The 20,069-nt window shown below is 43.6% G+C and overlaps 4 protein-coding genes across 4 annotated transcripts; 2 read left to right on the plus strand and 2 right to left on the minus strand.

Annotated features, from left to right (window-relative positions):
• Positions 1-1,419: 1,419 nt before the first annotated feature.
• Positions 1,420-2,711, plus strand: LOC125489483 (myb/SANT-like DNA-binding domain-containing protein 3). The gene is made up of 2 exons (XM_048625452.1): positions 1,420-1,536; positions 1,883-2,711. The coding sequence occupies exons 1-2, from the start codon at positions 1,478-1,480 to the stop codon at positions 2,709-2,711; spliced, it is 888 nt and encodes a 295-aa protein (XP_048481409.1). The 5' UTR covers positions 1,420-1,477.
• Positions 2,712-2,815: 104 nt separating this feature from the next.
• LOC125489482 (putative nuclease HARBI1) lies at positions 2,816-4,607 on the minus strand. Its single transcript, XM_048625451.1, has 3 exons — positions 4,125-4,607; positions 3,606-3,892; positions 2,816-3,387 (listed from the first exon to the last, which is right to left on the minus strand). The coding sequence occupies exons 1-3, from the start codon at positions 4,352-4,354 to the stop codon at positions 2,816-2,818; spliced, it is 1,089 nt and encodes a 362-aa protein (XP_048481408.1). The 5' UTR covers positions 4,355-4,607.
• Positions 4,608-5,318: 711 nt separating this feature from the next.
• LOC105388998 (putative nuclease HARBI1) lies at positions 5,319-6,725 on the plus strand. The gene is made up of 4 exons (XM_048625373.1): positions 5,319-5,359; positions 5,447-5,588; positions 5,765-5,909; positions 6,079-6,725. The coding sequence occupies exons 1-4, from the start codon at positions 5,319-5,321 to the stop codon at positions 6,498-6,500; spliced, it is 750 nt and encodes a 249-aa protein (XP_048481330.1). The 3' UTR covers positions 6,501-6,725.
• Positions 6,726-7,494: 769 nt separating this feature from the next.
• On the minus strand, positions 7,495-15,880 carry LOC105383705. The gene is made up of 5 exons (XM_048625372.1): positions 15,262-15,880; positions 14,995-15,142; positions 8,357-8,395; positions 8,090-8,272; positions 7,495-7,712 (listed from the first exon to the last, which is right to left on the minus strand). Exons 1-5 carry the CDS (start codon positions 15,472-15,474, stop codon positions 7,495-7,497), a joined length of 801 nt encoding a protein of 266 aa, XP_048481329.1. The 5' UTR covers positions 15,475-15,880.
• Positions 15,881-20,069: the final 4,189 nt, after the last annotated feature.

Genomic DNA, 20,069 nt, shown 5'->3' on the forward strand with positions numbered 1-20,069 from the left:
CAGTGAGTAGAATTTTACACCCACGGTTTAAAGGAAAAGGGTTTCGTACACGAGACTCCTTTTTAAGAGCGTGCGAGACACTTAGAAAGAGAATTTGTGACGTCCAGCTACCAAACGAAGAGCCCCCACAAGTAAATCAAATACCCACCAGCATGGTCATAGAAGACGAACCTGCACCTTCAACAAAAGCAGACAGCATTTGGGATGAGTTTGATCGAGAAATGACTGTCATCACCAGACCTGAAAATCCCATTGCTGTGGGTATTGGGGTATTAGACAAATATCTCAATAATGACGACTATATCGACCGTAAAGAGGATCCTCTGCAATGGTGGGAGAGCAGAAAACTCATATACCCTCGCGTTTATCAATATATGCTGTCAAGATTGTGCATTCAAGCCACCTCCGTTGCAAGTGAAAGAGTGTTTTCCAATGCCGGACTGGTTTTGAATCAAAGAAGGACGCTGTTGAAGCCAGAAAAAGTGGCACAGTTGCTATTTTTGCATAACAATTTGTAAATACTTAAAAATAAATATAAAAAAACTGAAAAAAAAACATTTAAAAAAACTAAAAATAAATACCTAAATAATAATATGTCAAATCATCGTAAATATTTGATTTTTAAATACGCCACTCTGATTATTTGTCACTTGCATGCCTACTAATTTTTATTGCTTCGCTTTCTAACATAAATTTTTATGCGATACTTTGTTGGAATGACAGTCCTAAGCCTGCAAAGTATGAAGGAAAATGAATTATTATTCAATAATTTGACCGATCTACAAACAATAAAAGAATCCGAATGAAGCTTGTCGCAATCCCTGGACCTCAATTCCGGAGGTTCCGAGATTCATCTCGGATGCCTAGATGACGTTTATCTCGGTAGAAAATTGAAAAATGCTATTCTAGTGATCTCGAAACATCAAAATCTCACCCGCAAAAGCACCGAAATTTCCACAAATGTCTCAGGTGGTCATGAGCAGCCGAGATGTCATTCTCCCTTGTGAGACTGACAAATTGACAACTTAGGGTGGGTTGCATCAAAATCCCGGTTACCGTAATAGTTAAGGTTAAACTTAGCAATGACAGAGTCGTTATAGTTAACATTTTACTGCAACGTGTTGCACCATCAAATCGTCGGTCATTGTTAATGTTATTAGGGTTGCTAATCGTTTGAGACATAATTATCCCCAAAGTTATTGTGGGAAACGTTTTTATGTAAGGCAATACCAAAACTAGCTGTCGGACTGCAGCCAATGAGTATATACAATGTGTAGTAAATAGGTCTATGGTATACAACCACTTGACTGCAGCCGTCAGTCTCTGTCAAAGCACTCAAAGTCAACATGTTATTTGGATTGGAGGTTAGAGTTTGAGTCTGAGAAATTTTTGCCTAGTTTTCGACTTGAGATATTTCAATCAAGCACTATCTGCAAATAAAATCGAAGGATCCGCTACCTGCGAACAACCACAAACAATGGAAGACCCAAGTGAGCCGAATTCGAGTTTGTTCAAAAATTCAAAAATTCACACAAAGTATGTCCCTACCATTAAATCATTGGCCCCTACTTAACTGTTTAAACTGCTTTCTTGAACCAATGCTTTAGAATCGTAGTGGGTATCTAAACTTATTCGTGAAGATTACGTTAATATTTTTTACTAGGTCTTAGATCTTACTGCATGTATGTAAGTTATGGTGAAAAGTGCGTAGTAAAAGTAATATTATATTATAATATATATTATATTATAATATTACTTGCTTGCCTCATGCTTGCCTATACAAATTTAGAAATCACACTACTATTTTGCAACTTGTGTATGGTGTATTTAGACTTCGCATTTATTTATAACATAATTTAAACCAGTATTATTTCTTCTTCAGGGAAAGAAGTGTAAACTTCTCTAAAATTGAGATTGACAGGCTCAAAAGGCTTGTGGATAAATATAAAAATGTTTTGCTCTGCAAAAAGACAGACGCCTCCAGTACTAAACAAAAAGAAAATGCCTGGGGCTCATTACAAAAAGATTTCAATGCTGTCGGTGATACAGCCCGTACAGTTAAACAATTAAAGTATAAGTTCGAAAACATGAAGAGGAGTGCAAAAAAGGATGCTAGCAGAGAGCGCCAGGAAATGCGCCGTACCGGAGGAGGTCCACCGCCTGCGCCACCTGCATTGGATGACACAACAGACTGGCTGCGGTCAATAATGTCAAGGACACTTGATGGGAATGAGGCAATCTATGATGACGATGTCATAGCTCCTAAGCTCGTTGCTCCTCCAAATATTGACAAAGTTGACAAAGTTGAGCCAGCAATATCTGAAGGTGCAATAGAGATAGAGGAGGGTACACAGGATACAGATGAAAATATACCGTCTACAGGCGAAAAATGGGCATTGGACACCAGCACACCTTATTCCTTTTTGAAAAGACCTGCATCTTCTTCTCTAAAAAGACTTGCCAAGAAAAAAATTCAAAAAAATTACGATGCTATAATGAACACTCGGCAGAACCTGCGAGAAAAAAAGATAGCAGTATTGGAGGGGACACTGGATCTCGAATTGAGAAAGCTTCAGGAAACCATTGATCAACAAAAAGAACGACACGAGCAAACGCTGAGATTCAATGAGGAGCGCCATGAATTGGAAATGGAGAAATTGCGCCTGGAAATACTGATTTTAAAAGAAAAGAGGGACAAAAATAATAAATAATTGTTTTTAAATATTTTTATTATTATTATTGAATAAAATTTATTGAGTATTATTATTAATTATCTCATTAATTAATTCTTAACAAGTTGAAATAATTAAACTAACTAACGATGTAATCTATTAAAGTAATTATTTATTAACATTCTCCGATTATTCTCATCATTCCTGTTAACTTCATAGGCAGGATCCTCTTCATCAGATGAATCATCATCAACAATCCGAGCTGGTGGCACAGGGTCTCTCATTTTTTTACATATATTATGGAGCACTGCCGTAGCCACTGTGATGGGCTGCACTCTTCTTAAATCTGTCCTTATTTTCATTGATAAAGCTGGAAATCTTTTTTTCCAACACCCAAACATTCTTTCCACAACATTCCTAGTGCGAATTTGGCTCTCATTGTAGAGCTTTTCTCCATCTGTTACTGGGTCTCGTAGAGGTGTAAGCAAATAAGGTTTTATGGCATAACCCTTGTCACCCAGCAACCAGTACCCTGCAAACTCACCATCTTCTAGCCTGCCCTTAATAACACTGCTGTTGAAAATGTGACTATCATGACTGCTGCCAGGCCAACGTGCTACTATGTTTGTTATGTACATGTCCGCATCACAGATAGCTTGTACATTCATCGAAAAAAATAATTTCCGATTTCTGTAGTTTTCTGCATGTTCGCCACCTGTAAAACAGTTTTAAGGGTTACATTCCACTTAATAGCGAGATTTACTTATAAATGGTTCAGAGTTTTTGAGTTTAGTTCACTAAATTACCTACTCACTGTATTTTTTTATGTATGGGTATTTATACAGAGATTCCAACTCACACAATTAATATCTATCTAGGTAGTTGAAGATATATTTATTGAGTGATTTTAATAGGCTTAAATTCAATACATACCTGGAGACTTAATTGGTATGTGGGTGCAATCGATAGCTCCAACTACTTTTGGGAATGCACTTATTTCGTAGAATCGTGTAGCCGTTTTCTCCATTTCCTGTACGTTCTGTGGCATCGAAACCCATTCCTGCCGCATGTTGGCAATAGCTCTGCTCACTCTATAAATTATACGTGACACACTTGACTTATGCACACCGGCTGTATCGCCAATACATCTTTGGAAAGATCCACATGCGTAGTACTCCAATGCAATCAGTACTTGTTGTATTGGTGTGATTGCAAAATTTCTGAAAACAAGGTTAGGTATTCAATTAAAGAGTTACATAGGTACCTATGTTTGATTTTACATTACTGCGCTGTACCGGCAACAAGCAGGTAGCCGGTAGTGGCTGGTGAAAGGAAGGCCGAGGGCATAGTGTTGTTTCGCTCCTTGGGAGAGCCCTATGTCTAGAAGTGAACGCTTATTGGGTGGTGCAGATGATCATTATACAACATAATATGTGGTGCATTGGTACTTACTTCGTCGTTGGAGGCAGTAAAAAAGGTTCTAGTTTTAGAGCCAACACACGAGCCACATTTTTAGAGACCCGGAACCTATCCAAGAACGAGTTCTCATCCCAAGTTAGAAATCTATTGGTTCTCTGAAAGTACACCTTTTTCTTCCTATTTTGTAAGTTCCGTACATACTCCACCTCAATTTCATCTTCGGAGGAACTTGTTTCAAGCGCTATTTCACGCAGAAGCGACATGATGAGAGTTATTTAATATGAATATTTGTACGTAATACTGTTACTTTGAGGCCTTTGAGGTTATACAACGCGTTTGACGGCTACCTGACTTTAACAAAAGCAGTAACCGGCCAACATTGGGTGGTTATGGTTATCGTTAAAGTTATGACGTCATTTTAACCATAGTTGAATGGTGCAACCAATTTTTCGCTTAACCGATACTTTGACAGACGATGTGACGTTTGTAATGGTTAAAGTTAAATGGTGCAACGCACTCTTATTGATGTTTTTTACGTCACTTTGCGTGAATTGTTTGGGGTGTCTGCAGTGATATTTTATGATTTTATTGAATAATTTGACTTGGCTACGTATAACGGACTTAAGATTTGATTCCAACTGTGACGATCTTTGGCATAAACGGACTACGGACTCGATATTTCTCACACGATGGATGAATTCTTGGCGAATTTTATCCCGGAGCTTGTCGAGGCAGCTGAAGCTGCTGTGGCGGCCCCTCGCCGGCGTGCTGCATGGCGAGTAGATCCTATGGACGTGGGAGATGCGGACTTTAAAAAGTCATATCGACTTTCGAAGGCATTAGCGACTGACCTCATAAACGCTTTGGATCCGCTTGTAGCCACACAATCCATCGACATCAAAACTAAGGTATGTACATAAGTACTTACTAATTTGACTACTTTCAACTACGTAACTACGCGCTATAGGATACATTAAATGCTTGTTGACTTCTTAGCTTTTGTATGTGGTTGTTAATTAATAACTTATCATAAGTAATATTAAGTATAGTTACTCACCTAAGTACTTATTTTATTTTTTCAGGTGCTGTGTTCCCTGAACTTTTTTGCAACTGGTTGTTACCAAACTCCCATAGCCAAAAGTAACATAAGCATTGGAGAGGTGGTAGATGCATTAAACCATCCATCTATTTTCAATAGATGGATATGGATCCATCCATGGCATATGGATGCCAGAGTCAATACAACAAATAAATGAAACAGTGACAGGGTAAGTTGCCATCAATTATATTCCTCCATTAAATTATGTACTCTCTCAACTTACAAGTTTTTAACAATTTTTTTAATTTTATTTTAGATTTTATAGAGAGTTTGGTGTTCCTGGTGTCGTTGGTGCAATAGATTGCACACATGTTGCTATTGTGCCACCCGCAGCCACACAATATGATGAGAGGAGTTATGTCAACAGAAAGTTGTATCACTCCATAAACACACAGCTGGTATGTATAATATGAGAGTTGCAAATTTTAAACCTTTGTATTTGAATACGTGATAGGTTGGATTGGAAACAGAATGAAAACTTTTACAGTTAGATTGTATGAACATTACATTAATTATGTTACTTGTGTATATATAGAAACTCAACTATTTAATGAAGGAATTATGTTTTTTTCAGATTTGCGACCACAACCTAAAAATTTTAAATATTAATGCCCTGTTTCCGGGGGCAACCCATGACTCCTATATTTGGAACACTTCAAATGCCAAAACATTCATGGAACACCTGCATAATCAAAACCATACCAACTATCATTTGATAGGTAAGTTGTGATACAAATCCATTGTAGCATTAGATATCCCTAAACTTCCTGAGTGAATTCAGCATCCATGTTCCTGCATCTGCATCACCACAGACAGCACTGTATGATGACTTAGTGTAATATGTATATATAAAATAAGGAATTTCAACCATATAAATATTATTTCCAGGTGATAGTGGATATGCGCTTAGACCGTGGATGATGACACCAATAGCCAACCCTGAAGAGGACACTGCTGAGTCCCGCTACAACGAGGCATTTACCACGGCAAGGTGCACCATAGAACGGTGTAATGGTGTCCTTAAAGCAAGATTTAGGTGTCTGCTAAAAGACCGTGTTTTGCACTACGTGCCAAATAAGGCAACCAAAATTATTAATGCCTGTGCCGTGCTGCATAATATGTGCATAGCCCGAAATGATATTAACCAGGCGCTTTTAGCAAATCTTAACAATGATGAGCTTGGGATCATAGACGGGCTGCCGATGCCGCCACCACCAGCAGGAGCAGAAAGAGAGCAAAGGCAAAGAAATTTGCTGCTTTTAAGAGGAAGGGAAAAACAGAACAGAATCATAAATAATTACTTTCAATGATTCTGTACTGTTTTTTAGTTGTTATTGTTTGTTAGAATCATGAATACTTATGTATAATTTAATGCCTAACTAACCTAATTTCAAATAATCAATCATAATAGTACCTACCTATTATGCTCACGATTGTAATCCCTGAAGAGGTAGTCAGAGGCGGCCGTTATTTGCTTATGTATGTAAATGATGTCCATTGCTTTAAGAAATTATATTGATAAAACAAGTCATGAATACTTATTTTTATTTTACCTCTAAATCACATAATTATCGCAAAATCATCTGAAATGTTATATAAGAACTTACTAAATTTAAAGAACTTAAAAGTCATTAGCATCATACTCTCAAGCCTGTCTTCTAGATGCGTAGGAGTTTAATAATCATCATCTCAGCCATAGGACATCCACTGCTGAACATAGGCCTCCCCTAATGTTTTTATAGGAATTTAATAAAACACAAATTATCACAGAATCATCATCTTAAATATAATTGGCACAGGAACTTCAACGTCATCATCATACCTCAAGAATTACAAATAACTAATATCTAACAATGTACAATAAAGAAAAAAAGTATTAAACTCAGTATGTAATGCAACAAAATAATGATCATCTTTGAACCTAACTAAATTATCACAGAATCAACTTAAATATAAATGACACAGGAACTTCAACGTCATCATCATAACTCAAGAATTACAAATAACTAGTAGTTAGGTACCTAACAATGTACAAATAAAGGAAAAAAGTATTAAACTCAGTATGTAACTCAACAAAATAAATATCATCTTTGACCTAACTAAAATATCACAGAATCAACTTAAATATAATTAACACAGGAACATCAACATCATCATCACACTATATTATCACAGAATCATCTTGAATATAATTAACACAGGAACATCAACATGATCATCACACTATATTATCACAGAATCATCTTGATTATAATTAACACTCTTGAATATAATCAACCTTATCATCATAAACTAAAGAATCAGTTACACATGATTATTGTTATTGCTTAATTGTTTAATACTGTTAGATAACTCTATAATCGCATCAGTGCGACGCCGCATTTCTATTAAATAGGCTTCATTAAATTGTTTCTTCATTTGAATTTTTTTTTTTTGAGTTTCATTCATTGTTCCTGCCACTTGTAAACTATTTTCTAATCTTCTTTGAGCCACTGTTCTTTTAGGCCTTGGTCTTCCAGTTCCTGCAAAATAATAGGATAGTTATTACATAATATCACCAAAAACATATACTTTGTTAGAATATTTTTATGTATTGAGGTTTACGTACTAAGACTTAATTTACTTAACAAAGTGGATAATTTTAGTCTGGCGGGTTCTGTTTATTCATCAAACAAAGGTTTTGTCCATCAAATTACCCAGAATCATCTTTTCGTGTGAGAACAAGTCGTTTTCATCAGTGAAACCCAGTTTGGATTACAGCTGAGTACGGATAAGCCTGGGTACGGATTATCAAGGTTACACTGTATATGTAAGCTATATTTTACATAGGACATAATTTACAGAGCCCAATTCACACTACAAATTAAAAAAAATATAACGGTTCTTAAGCAATACTTACTTTGAGTATTTTCTGAAGATGTTCCTGGTACGGGTTCCATTGCAGGTGGGTCGGTGGCAGGTGGTTCGGTAGTTTCTGAAGATGTTCCTGGTACGGGTTCTATTGCAGGTGGGTCGGTGGCAGGTGGTTCAATCACTATAATTTGGACATTTTCACTATCATTTGTTGGTTCATGGTGAAAGTCTGGAAATCAAAATACCAAAATGCATTATTTATATTAAAAAATATCATACTTTATCTTTATCCATTTAATTTGAGTAAACTTACTTATGAGTCTAGCACTTGACTCTTGGCTGTCTGAATGTCCAGATGTTGGGGCCATAGGCATAGGGTCAAGGAACTTCGTGGGTACACACACAAACAGCTGACAGACAGGTACACAGATGCTTGTAACTCCTTCCCACCTTCCCTATCCTAATGGAAACTGCAGGTAGATGAACACTAGCTGTCATCTGCCACCTCAACGACTGACCCTCGTCCACTTCTACCACCGCCGCGATCAGAGTCGGTCGACGCACCTTACGCTCCCGTCACTCAATCCGCGATAGAAGCACAATCCGCCGCGTACTACAACACACGTAGCTCTACGCCGCGCACCGGTACATCAGCACATCAACCTGGAGAAGAACGGGTGGAAAAATCGAAGAGGTCAAACGCATTTGCTCAGCCGGACAACCGTTCCTGCCAGGTCAGTTTCTTTCCTTCAACCTTCCCCCTTGCTCCTCCATTTCATGGTCCTTCGAGCCGGATTCCCTATTTTCAGTCCATCCCGGTTTATTTACAACCATCTGTCTAAACTTCACAACTGAAACTGAAGTCTTCAGTCAGCTGTTTTGTGCGTGTCATCGTTACGTCACGTTGTTCTGTTCTCTTGGTGTCTATGGTCAATCGGCATAAATCGGTTAGTCGAGTTCCCATCACTAGTACCCTACCGTATTCTGAGAATTAGGTTCACAGACCAACTTTCGTTTTATTTTTGACACGTAACTTTTAAATATCTGGGACTGTTTTTAGGTTATTTTATTAGGCGTAAATAATTAACAAACAATAATGAGCAAATCAGAAGGCAAAATGGTTAAGGGTTCCTCAGCCGACCCCACCAAAGTGTGTATGGCCCAGCTGGAGGCTGCAGAGCAGTACCTAGCTGGGATCTACAAGCTAGCTTGTAGTTTGCAGGGAAAATCGGACCCAGCTAGCGTTTCAATGTTCAGAGTCCGTTTTGAGGACTTAAAAGAGATGCGTGACCTATATCGGGACGCCTACACGAGCCTGAAGGGTCTGTCGGTTGAGGAGTCCGCGCTGGAACAGGCTGACCATAATTATATAAAATTCTGCGAGATGGTCTATTCCGTGAAAGTGATAGCAGAGGGATTTTTATCGACTAGCAGCGGTACTCGGGTGGAGCCGAGATCAACTCAATTTCAACTACCCAAAATAAGTCTACCGAGTTTCTCGGGTGTCTACACCGAGTGGCCCAACTTCATAGGGTTGTTCGATAGCCTCATCCACAACAATGAGGGTCTGTCCAGTGTACAGAAAATGCATTACTTGGTCGGCGCATTGGATAGGGAACCTCTCGCCTTAGTTAAGCACCTGCAGTTGTCCGACGGAAACTATAGTATTGCTTATCAGCTTCTCAAGGAGCGCTATGAAAATAAGAGGCTTATAGCTGATAAGCACCTAGAAGCCATACTGTCCACATCATTGGGACAGGGTTCAGCAGTCAACCTCCGTAAATTCGTTAACGTCATAAAGGAGAACAGTATGGCTCTGGGTGCTTTAGGCTTTGATGTGAAGTCCTGGAGCTTCTTATTACTCCACATCATCCTTAGGAAACTTACCCAAGACCTTAGGAGTAGGTTTGAGCTTAGCCTCGATGGTTCTTCTAGCACCATACCCACATTCTCCTGCTTGCTTGCCTTCTTGGAGAACCAGCTGAGGGTGTTGGAGGCTGTTGGTGGCTCCAGGGGTTCAGGCAACCAGGGGACTCCGGGGACTTCACAAACCAAGACAAGTCTTGCCGCTATGGATATTTCATGTGTGCTCTGTAGGGGCAGCCATAGCATTTATAACTGCGACACATTCAACGCCATGACACCTAGCCAACGTAAGGAGGTAGTCACACAGCAGCACCTATGTTACAATTGTCTGCGCTCCCACTCTGCAAATAGATGCACATCAAAAAGTAGGTGCTCAGTGTGCAATGGTCGCCACCATACCAAATTGCATCTTGCACCATCATCTTCATCTTCAACGTCTCCATCACAGTCATCATCATCATCGCCTCCGATAGCTTCCACATCATCATCATCTATGGTAGTGCCCTCTGAAAGTCTACCCGCAGTGTCTGGGCACTCGGCTGCATCCCTCAACTCGACGGTCTCTGACGGTAGGGTGCAGAGCACCATGCTGCTGGGAACAGCGATGGTCGGAGTACTTGACTGTAATGGTCACGTACATATAGTGAGAGCCTTGTTGGACAGCGGATCTCAGGTATCAATTGTTACGGAGAATTTGGCCCAGAAACTGCGGCTTCCCCGCAGTTCATCTGGCAGTTTGTATGGTTTGGGAGGTTCATCTGCTCAGCGGACCAATGGCAGCATTGAGATCCGAGTGACATCCCGTCATGATCGGTCAGCTCCTGGGTTGGTAACCACAGCTGTAGTTTTAAAGCGCATCACGGGTAGTCTCCCTACTGCTTCTGTATCTCCACGTGTCATGGAGCGGTGCCAACATCTTATGCTTGCAGATGACAGGCTGTCCACCCCGGGTCCCATCGATGTCCTCATAGGCGTGGACCTGTATAGTCAGGTGTTCAAGGGTGGTTCTTACCAGTTGGGTGAAGGGTTTCCCACAGCGCATGAATCTGTGTTTGGGTGGATTTTGATGGGGCAAGCGCCAGTCAACTCTCAAGTGTGTAGTCTCATGTCTCTGTCTTGCACGACCGACGAGCTGAACTCTACCTTGTCCAAGTTCTGGGAGGTAGAGGAGGTTCCAGCCACCGCCGTGCAAGATCCAGAGAACATTCTTTGTGAAAGGCATTTTGTGGAGACACACACTCGGGACGAGACGGGACGGTTTATTGTGCGGCTTCCCTTCAAATCCACCCACATGCCTCTGGGCGATACCCGTACATACGCCTTGAAAAGGTTCTTTAATTTAGAGCGCAAGCTACAAAGAGACGCCAGGCTTCACCAGCTCTACAGCGCATTCATGGCCGACTACCTTGAAACTGGCCATATGCGGCCTGTGTCCACGCCTAGCTGTAACGAAAGGTACTACATACCTCATCACGGGGTTCTCAAGGAGAGCAGCAGCACCACCAAACTTAGGGCGGTCTTCGATGCGTCTCATCCCAGCTCCACCGGTGTTTCGCTGAATCAAATTTTGATGCCTGGTCCCAAGCTGCAACAGCACATTTCGGACGTCATATTGCGCTTTCGCACATACGCAGTCGTGTTCACTTGCGACATAAAGCAGATGTACCGGAATGTGCGCATGCACGACGACGATTGTCGGTACCAGACCATCTTTTGGCGCGAGTCACCGGACCAGCCCCTTCGGGAGTTTGAGCTGACAACCGTCACCTATGGCGTATCCAGCTCGGCTTATCAAGCGATCCGCGTCTTGCACGAGTTAGCCAACATCAACGAGGTCAAGTGTCCAGAGGTTGCCCGTATCCTTCGGGAAGACACCTTCGTTGATGATGTGGTCAGTGGTTGCGGATCCATTGAGGAAGCGAAGCTGTTGCAACAGCAGGTGGTCGATGTGCTGTCACAAGGGGGTTTCACTGTTCGGAAGTGGGCCAGCAACCGTGATGAGGTCCTCAATGGCTATCCTAGCGATCATTTGGAGTGTCCCTTTCGATTCGAGGAATCAGGGGACAACATCTTCAAGATCTTGGGGATCGAATGGAATTCGGACTCGGACAGCTTCGTCTACCATGTTTCACCCTTCGGGAGATGCAGAAGTAAGCGGGAGATTATGTCGAATGTTGCTCGTATCTACGATCCCTGTGGTTACTTAACTCCTGTGACCTTCAAGGCCAAGGCCTTCTTACAAGGTCTTTGGTCACATAATTTAGGTTGGGACGAACCTCTGCCCGAAGAACTCACTGCTGAGTGGGCTTCCTTCGCAGAGGGCTTCGTCAATTTACGGCTGCCCCGGATTCCAAGATTTGTATCGTCTGATCAACCTCAAACCCGTGAGTTGATGGGTTTCAGCGATGCCTCGGAATCTGGGTACTCAGCCGTACTCTATTTACGCGTGCTAGACGCGTCAGGTGAGGCGACGGTGCATCTTCTCATGGGCAAGTCCCGTGTGGCACCCATCAAGCAGAAGATGACCATACCGCGCCTCGAGTTATCAGGAGCCTTCCTACTGGCTCGCATGATGCATCATGTTTTAACGGTGTTGCAGAGTAAGATGACCGTCGACCACTCAATTGCGTGGTGTGACTCCAGCATCGCTTTGGCCTGGATTCACACTCCACCGCATAAGTTAGGGGTCTTTGAAGGAAATCGGGTCTCCCAGATTCAGGGTCTCGTCCCTTCAACTGAGTGGCGACACGTTCCATCAGCGCTCAACCCAGCTGATTGCGCCAGTAGGGGTCTTCGTCCCGACGAAATTGTCGGGCATGATTTATGGTGGTCCCCGTCTTGGTTACGGGACGACCCTTCCACTTGGCCGGAGAACATTGCGGTGAACTCGTCCAGTGCCCAAGTGAATACTGGAACCAATGCGAGCGAGGAAGAGATAGTAGCTGTAGACCCTTCTTTCATTGTCGGTCGCTACAGTTCTCTATCAAGAACCAAGCGAACAATGGCTTGGGTTTTGCGATTCATCCGCAATGTTCGAAGTCGCAATCATCCGACCAAACATGACCCGTTGGTCGTACCGGAACCATTGACGGTTTCGGAGCTTGATGGTGCCTTGCTGAGAATGATTAGGTTGGTGCAGATGACTTCCTTCTCTGAGGAGATCACAGCCCTGCGCGAGAAGAAACCCCTCAAGCGACTGACTCAGCTCAGTCCATTTTTGGATTCAGAGGGTCTTCTTCGTGTAGGTGGACGTCTTCGGCACTCCGGCTTGCCATTCTCTGCAAAGCATCCCATCCTTTTGCCTTCGAAGCATTGTCTGACCGATCTGATCGTCGACTACCACCACGTCACTCACATGCACGCCGGACCTGCGTGCTTGATTTCGGTGCTGAGCCAAAGGTTCTGGATCCCTTCAGCGCGTCGTGTGGTTCGACACCGAATACACATGTGTCACCGGTGTCACCGCCTGAAGGCCAGACCTTTGCAGCCGCTCATGGGTGACTTACCTCCCAACCGTGTAGGCCAAATTCGTCCCTTCCTGAAGGTCGGCATTGATTTCGCGGGGCCTTTCCTAGTAAAGGCCTCCACTTTGCGAAATGCGAAGTCCCACAAGGCATATCTGTGTGTCTTCGTTTGCTTCGCCACTAAGGCGATGCATTTAGAGGTCACCACAGATCTCACTACCGAGGCGTTCTTGGCAGCATTCCATCGGTTTGCGTCGCGAAGGGGGATGGCGTCGGATGTCCATTCCGATTGTGGGAAGAACTTTCAGGGGGCTAGGCGCCACCTATCGGAGGTAGAAACGTTCTTGCGGAGCAAGCAGAGTGACATAGACGCTGCTCTGGTTGGTCAGGGTGTCAGGTGGCACATGAATCCACCGTATAGTCCGCACATGGGGGGGTTATGGGAGTCCGCAGTGAAGTCCGCGAAGCAGCTGCTGAAACGAACCATCGGGGATAGGATTCTCACTTTGGAGGAGCTAATGACCGTGTTCTGTCGGGTAGAGGCGGTGCTTAACTCGAGGCCGTTGTGTGCTCTGTCGAATGACCCAAATGATTTGGAGGCGCTCACCCCCGGGCACTTTTTGATCGGTCAACCGTTGGTGGCGCCACCCGAGCCCTGCTTCGAGGATATCCCAATGCCACGCTTGAAGCGATGGCAGCTTGTGCAGCAGATTGCTCAGCACGTGTGGCGCAGGTGGCAGCTGGAGTACTTGCACACTCTGCAGCAGCGTGGCAAGTGGACCAAAGATCTCCCCAACCTTCAGTTGGGAGACTTGGTTTTGATTAAGGAGGACCACTTGCCACCTCTACAATGGCGCAAGGGGCGAGTGCTCGAGCTGCACCCTGGACCCGACGGGGTCGTGCGGGTTGTCAAACTCAAGACGGGCTCTGGCACATGCCTGCGTTCGATGGCTAAGCTGTGTCGACTTCCCACTTTGCAGGATTAGGCTGGCTTGTGGGTCCCACCCCAGCCGCCCTGTTAGGTTTACTAGGTAGGTAATTTAGTTTTATAACTTTTAGCTAGGTATTACTTTATTTTTTTGTTTTTTTTTTTCTCATGCGGAAAATCACCTCGGAAAATCATCTTTCTTATATGTTTTTTTTTTCAAATTTTGTTTTTACTTTCTCGTTAAAGAGCCTAGACGCTCTTTGGGGGGCGGTTTATGTTGGGGCCATAGGCATAGGGTCAAGGAACTTCGTGGGTACACACACAAACAGCTGACAGACAGGTACACAGATGCTTGTAACTCCTTCCCACCTTCCCTATCCTAATGGAAACTGCAGGTAGATGAACACTAGCTGTCATCTGCCACCTCAACGACTGACCCTCGTCCACTTCTACCACCGCCGCGATCAGAGTCGGTCGACGCACCTTACGCTCCCGTCACTCAATCCGCGATAGAAGCACAATCCGCCGCGTACTACAACACACGTAGCTCTACGCCGCGCACCGGTACATCAGCACATCAACCTGGAGAAGAACGGGTGGAAAAATCGAAGAGGTCAAACGCATTTGCTCAGCCGGACAACCGTTCCTGCCAGGTCAGTTTCTTTCCTTCAACCTTCCCCCTTGCTCCTCCACCAGACAATGCTGACTCACTTATTGTAGACAATATTATTTGGTCTACCGCCTCCGGCTGTATATCAGGGGGCCCTCCACCAGTCCTTTGCATGGACCTTCTTTGTCCCGCATACTTTTTTTTAGTGTATGTTTTCATATCTCCCCAAGTCTGAAAAAACAAAATGCAATGGTTTCAAAGAGTACAGGATAGTGAAGAGAAACATTGTGAAGAAAAATAAACCTGCACATAAAGATAAAATCTGGTAAACTAAGTTCTGTTGTACTTACTGTGCGCCATTCTTTGCCCGACTTTTTTGCTCCAGTGAGCGAGTTTAGCTCCAACGCTATCTTCTCCCATCTTTCAGATGCTATCTTTTTTGAGAAAGTAGCTGTAAATTTTCCGTTCCGCAATTCTTCGTCTGCTTCCAGCAATTGTGAGAGCCGCAATTTTTGTGCCACCGACGGATACTGCCGTTTCACTTTTTCCAGCGGCTGGTCCATGTTGACTTTGAAACCGCACACAACAAGAATAAGTTAAATTATTCGGATGAAAATGATGAAATGAATAAACCGAACCGAAACAAAATTCAACTTTCAACGTTTATTTGCTTTGACAGTCTTGTTCACAGAATACTATACTCTCTACCGGTCTTGACCACAGAGTAAAAAATACTAAGTAAGTCGTGTCAATTGCGTTTCTTTTTTCTAAACTATCATGATGTAAATGTAAAGTATAAAAGCATAAAACTATCGATTACATTAAAATCCTTGTTTGTTTTGACTGCTTTTCATTAGCGTTATTGGTTTTGGATATTTTTTTATTGAAAACTGCCGTTATTTTAACGAAACGAATAAATAATATATTTATCGATTATATAAAATTGAATCGATGGAAACCGAACGTCTTTTCGGGTATGAAAGTTCTATCTAGGTCGTGAATGTATCTCCTTGTACCGCGAGAATACGGTTTGAGCCTAGTTCCGAGATTTGAAGCTGACATGTTAGGGTAGATTTCAAACTGAGATATATCTCGGTTCTGAGATTTATCCCTGAACCTCCGGAATTGAGCTCCTGGTCCCTAACATATAACTGAACTATTAGTACTAATAGTACTAGGAGACCGAACTAGTTCATTTTAAAGAGTGTACTATTAGGGATCGATCTCAGTAAAGACCGAGTAAGAACAATCCTAGCCCTCACTCACATCGCGCAGCCTCAAGAGTGAGCGCGACGGAGAACTTTTGTCACGTCTTATTAGCGCCCTGTGCTACAGGGCCTGGTACGGGTTCCATTGCAGGTGGGTCGGTGGAAGGTGGTTCGGTCACTATCTCTCTCTCTCAGCCTTCCGTAGTCCACTGTTGGACATAGGCCTCTCCTAACGATCGCCACCCCAAACGGTCACCCGCCATCTGCATCCAGCGGCTTCCCGCTACCTTCCGCAGATCATCAGACCAACGGGTTGGGGGGCGACCGACACGCCGTTTGCCGACACGGGGTCTCCACTCCAGAACCTTTCTACTCCAGCGGTCGTCGGCTCTGCGGGCTACGTGGCCAGCCCATTGCCATTTCAGCGTGCTAATCCTTTTGGCTATGTCGGTAACTTTAGTTCTCCTGCGGATTTCTTCATTACGAATCCTATCTCGCAGGGACACGCCTAACATAGCCCTTTCCATAGCACGCTGAGCAACTCTGAGCTTGTGGATAAGCCCTTTGGTGAAGCACCACGTCTCGGCTCCGTAAGTCATCACTGGCAACACGCACTGATTGAAAACTTTTGTTTTCAGACACTGAGGTATGTTTTCAGTGAAGATGTGTCGTAATTTCCCGAACGCTGCCCATCCGAGTTGGATTCTACGAGCTACCTCTTTATCGAAGTTGGATTTACCTAATCGGATCACTTGTCCTAGGTAGGGATACTGATCAACAACTTCGATGGTGACACCTCCTACAGTTACGGGCGATGATGAAACATGTTCGTTCGACATGACCTTTGTCTTGTCCATGTTCATTTTCAGCCCAACTTGTTTAGAGGCATCATTGAGGTCTGTGAGCATTTCGCCCAACTCCTCCAGCGTTTCCGCCATAATAACTATGTCATCAGCAAATCGTAGATGAGAGATATATTCGCCATTGACGTTAATGCCCAGTCTTTTCCACTCTACAAGCTTAAAAACATCTTCCAGTGCACAGGTGAACAGTTTCGGAGAAATAACATCTCCCTGTCTCACGCCCCTTTGCAACTGGATCGGTTTTGTGCTATGTTCGTGTAATCGAACTGACATTGTGGCAGCATTGTACATACATCTCAACACCTCGATATAGCGATAGTCTATATGGCACCGCTGAAGGGATTGAAGCATCGCCCAGAGCTCAATAGAATCAAAGGCTTTCTCATAGTCCACAAACGCTACACATAAAGGTAGATTATACTCCTCGGTCTTCTGTATAACCTGCCGAAGCGTGTGTATGTGATCTATGGTACTATAGCCTTTTCGGAACCCGGCTTGTTCGGGTGGCTGGACGATTCGTAATAACTCTCGAAAACAGCTTGTACACATGGCTCAGAAGTGCAATGGGTCTATAATTCTTCAATAGGGCTTTGTTGCCTTTCTTGAAGAACAAAGTCACTACACTTCTGCTCCATGCCTCCGGGCTTGTGCCTTCGAGTATGACGGAATTAAACAGCCTCCGAAGTGCTATTAAAATCGGTCTACCGCCGGCTTTCAGAAGTTCTGTCGTTATTCCATCATCTCCCGGAGCTTTGTTGTTTTTTAGCTGTTTGAGAGCTATACTAATCTCGTCTAGACTGACGTCCGGAATATCTTTGGTATAGTGTCGGGTGAGTGGCGCTCGGCTGTCGTGAGTACCGCTGGTAATAGGGTTTTGTGTTGTGGTGTATAACTGTCCGTAGAATCTCTCAATTTCTCCCAGAATTTCGGGCACTGATGAAACGGTGTTGCCAGTGTCGGTCTTCAGTTGGGTCAACAGAGTCTGCCGAACAGATCGATCTCTAGCAAAGACTTTGGAGCCCTTGTTTTGCTCTATTGCGTCTTGAATGCGCTTGCAATTGTAGCGTCTCATATCGCAACGTCTTGCTTTGGCGATCTGTCTGTTTAGACGTCTGTATTCGACCATATCAACTGAAGACTGCAACCTCATTTCTCTCCGTTCTCTTATGAGACTCAGAGTCCCATCTGAGAGTTTTTGAGGTCCTCGGTTGGTTCGGGACGAAAAATATTTCGATCCTACCTCTCGGACAGTTTCCACAAACCTATTGTTTAAATCGTCAACTGTAACGCAATTCTCTAAACATATCAGGCGGTCGCAAAGCTCAGACTGAAAGCTTTCGGGATCCTGGATTTGAGCAGGAGTAGGACGGAGCGTGGACTTCATTAGACGGGAGCGTTCTATTTTGCAGTTTATATTCAAAGTGCCTCTTACGAGTCGGTGATCGCTGCCGGTCTTAACCCTACTGATCACTGAGACATCATTGAATATGTGCTTCTTATCCGTCAATATGAAGTCGATCTCGTTTTTAGTCTTCCCATCGGGGCTAATCCACGTCCACTTCCTTTGTGGCTTCTTCTTGTAGAAGGAGTTCATCATATAGAGGCCCTCCTTCTCCAAGAAGTCAGCCAGCATTTGCCCACGATGGTTCCTGACTCCAAATCCATGTGACCCCACTTTCGTCTCGCCGCCTTCTTGTTTTCCGAGTTTCGCGTTAAAGTCTCCCATCACCACCGTGAAATGAGTAGTGAACTTACGTAGGGCAGACGATACGTCTTCATACGCAAGTTCGACCTCATCATCGGTGTGCTTAGATGTGGGTGCGTAAACCTGTATGACCTTCATTGAGTATCGTTTAGATATTCTCAGGATGAGGTACGCAACCCGTGTCGACACACTTCCGATTTCAACGATGTTGTTGACGAGGGACTTGTTGACGATGAACCCGACACCCCCTTGGGACAGTTGGTCGCCCTCCCGGTGGTACAGCAAGTTTCCGGACTGGAGAATTTCCGTATCCTCTCCCTCTCGTCGGACTTCGGATAACCCTATAATGTCCCATTTTAACTTGCTGATTTCCTCTTCCAGCTCCTCTATCTTCACGTCTTCCCTCAGTGTCCGTGCGTTATATGTTGCCAGGTGCAAGGGTCGGTTGGGCTGGTAGCCGACTCTCTGCCGGAGATTCTTCGCACCCCCTGCCCCGCCGTTACCGTGACCGCTACCGGAGTCCGGGATAGCGGGGCTGCCGGGGACTGGGGGCCGGGGCTTTGTTTTTTCCATCATTAGGAGGTATATTTGCCATAATCACCGCGCTTGGCAGGCGTGTTGGTGATTCTCCTTTTTACGGCGGGAGATCGCCGCCTCTGCTAGGAGAGGAGGTCGGGTCGATTTACCGCCGCCCGACATTCGGCGTTGTCACTCGTTAGCACCACCCAGGGGGCACGTGTAGGGTAACTAGGGTTTGTACCTACGGACGTGAGCGACAAGCCCCCCGGTCACTATAATTTGGACATTTTGGTCCAATTCAACAATGATTGGTTCTATGTCATTTGTTGGTTCATGATGAAAGTCTGGAAATCAAAATACCTAAATGCATTATTTATATTTCAAAATATCATACTTTATCCAATTAGTTTGAGTAAACTTACTTATGAGTCCAGCACTTGACTCTTGGCTGTCTGAATGTCCAGACAATGCAGACTCACTTATTGTTGACAATATTATTTGATCTACCGTCTCCGGCTGTATATCAGGGGGGCCTCCACCCGTTCTTAGCATGGACCTTCTTTGTCCCGCATACTTTTTTTTCGTGTAGGTTTTCATATCTCCCCAAGTTTGAAAAAACGAGTCGTGTCAATTGCGTTTCTTTTTTCTAACCTATCACGATGTAAATGTAAAGTATAAAAGCATAAAACTATCGATTACATTAAAATCCTTGTTTGTTTTGACTTCTTTTCAGTAGCGTTTTTGGTTTTGGATATTTTTTTATTGAAAACTGCCGTTATTTTAACGAAAGGAATAAATAATATATTTATCGATTATATAAAATTGAATCGATGAAAACGTCTTTTCGGTTATGAAGTTCTATC

This window comes from Plutella xylostella, chromosome 14, assembly GCF_932276165.1.
Source record: "Plutella xylostella chromosome 14, ilPluXylo3.1, whole genome shotgun sequence".
Taxonomy (NCBI): domain Eukaryota; kingdom Metazoa; phylum Arthropoda; class Insecta; order Lepidoptera; family Plutellidae; genus Plutella; species Plutella xylostella.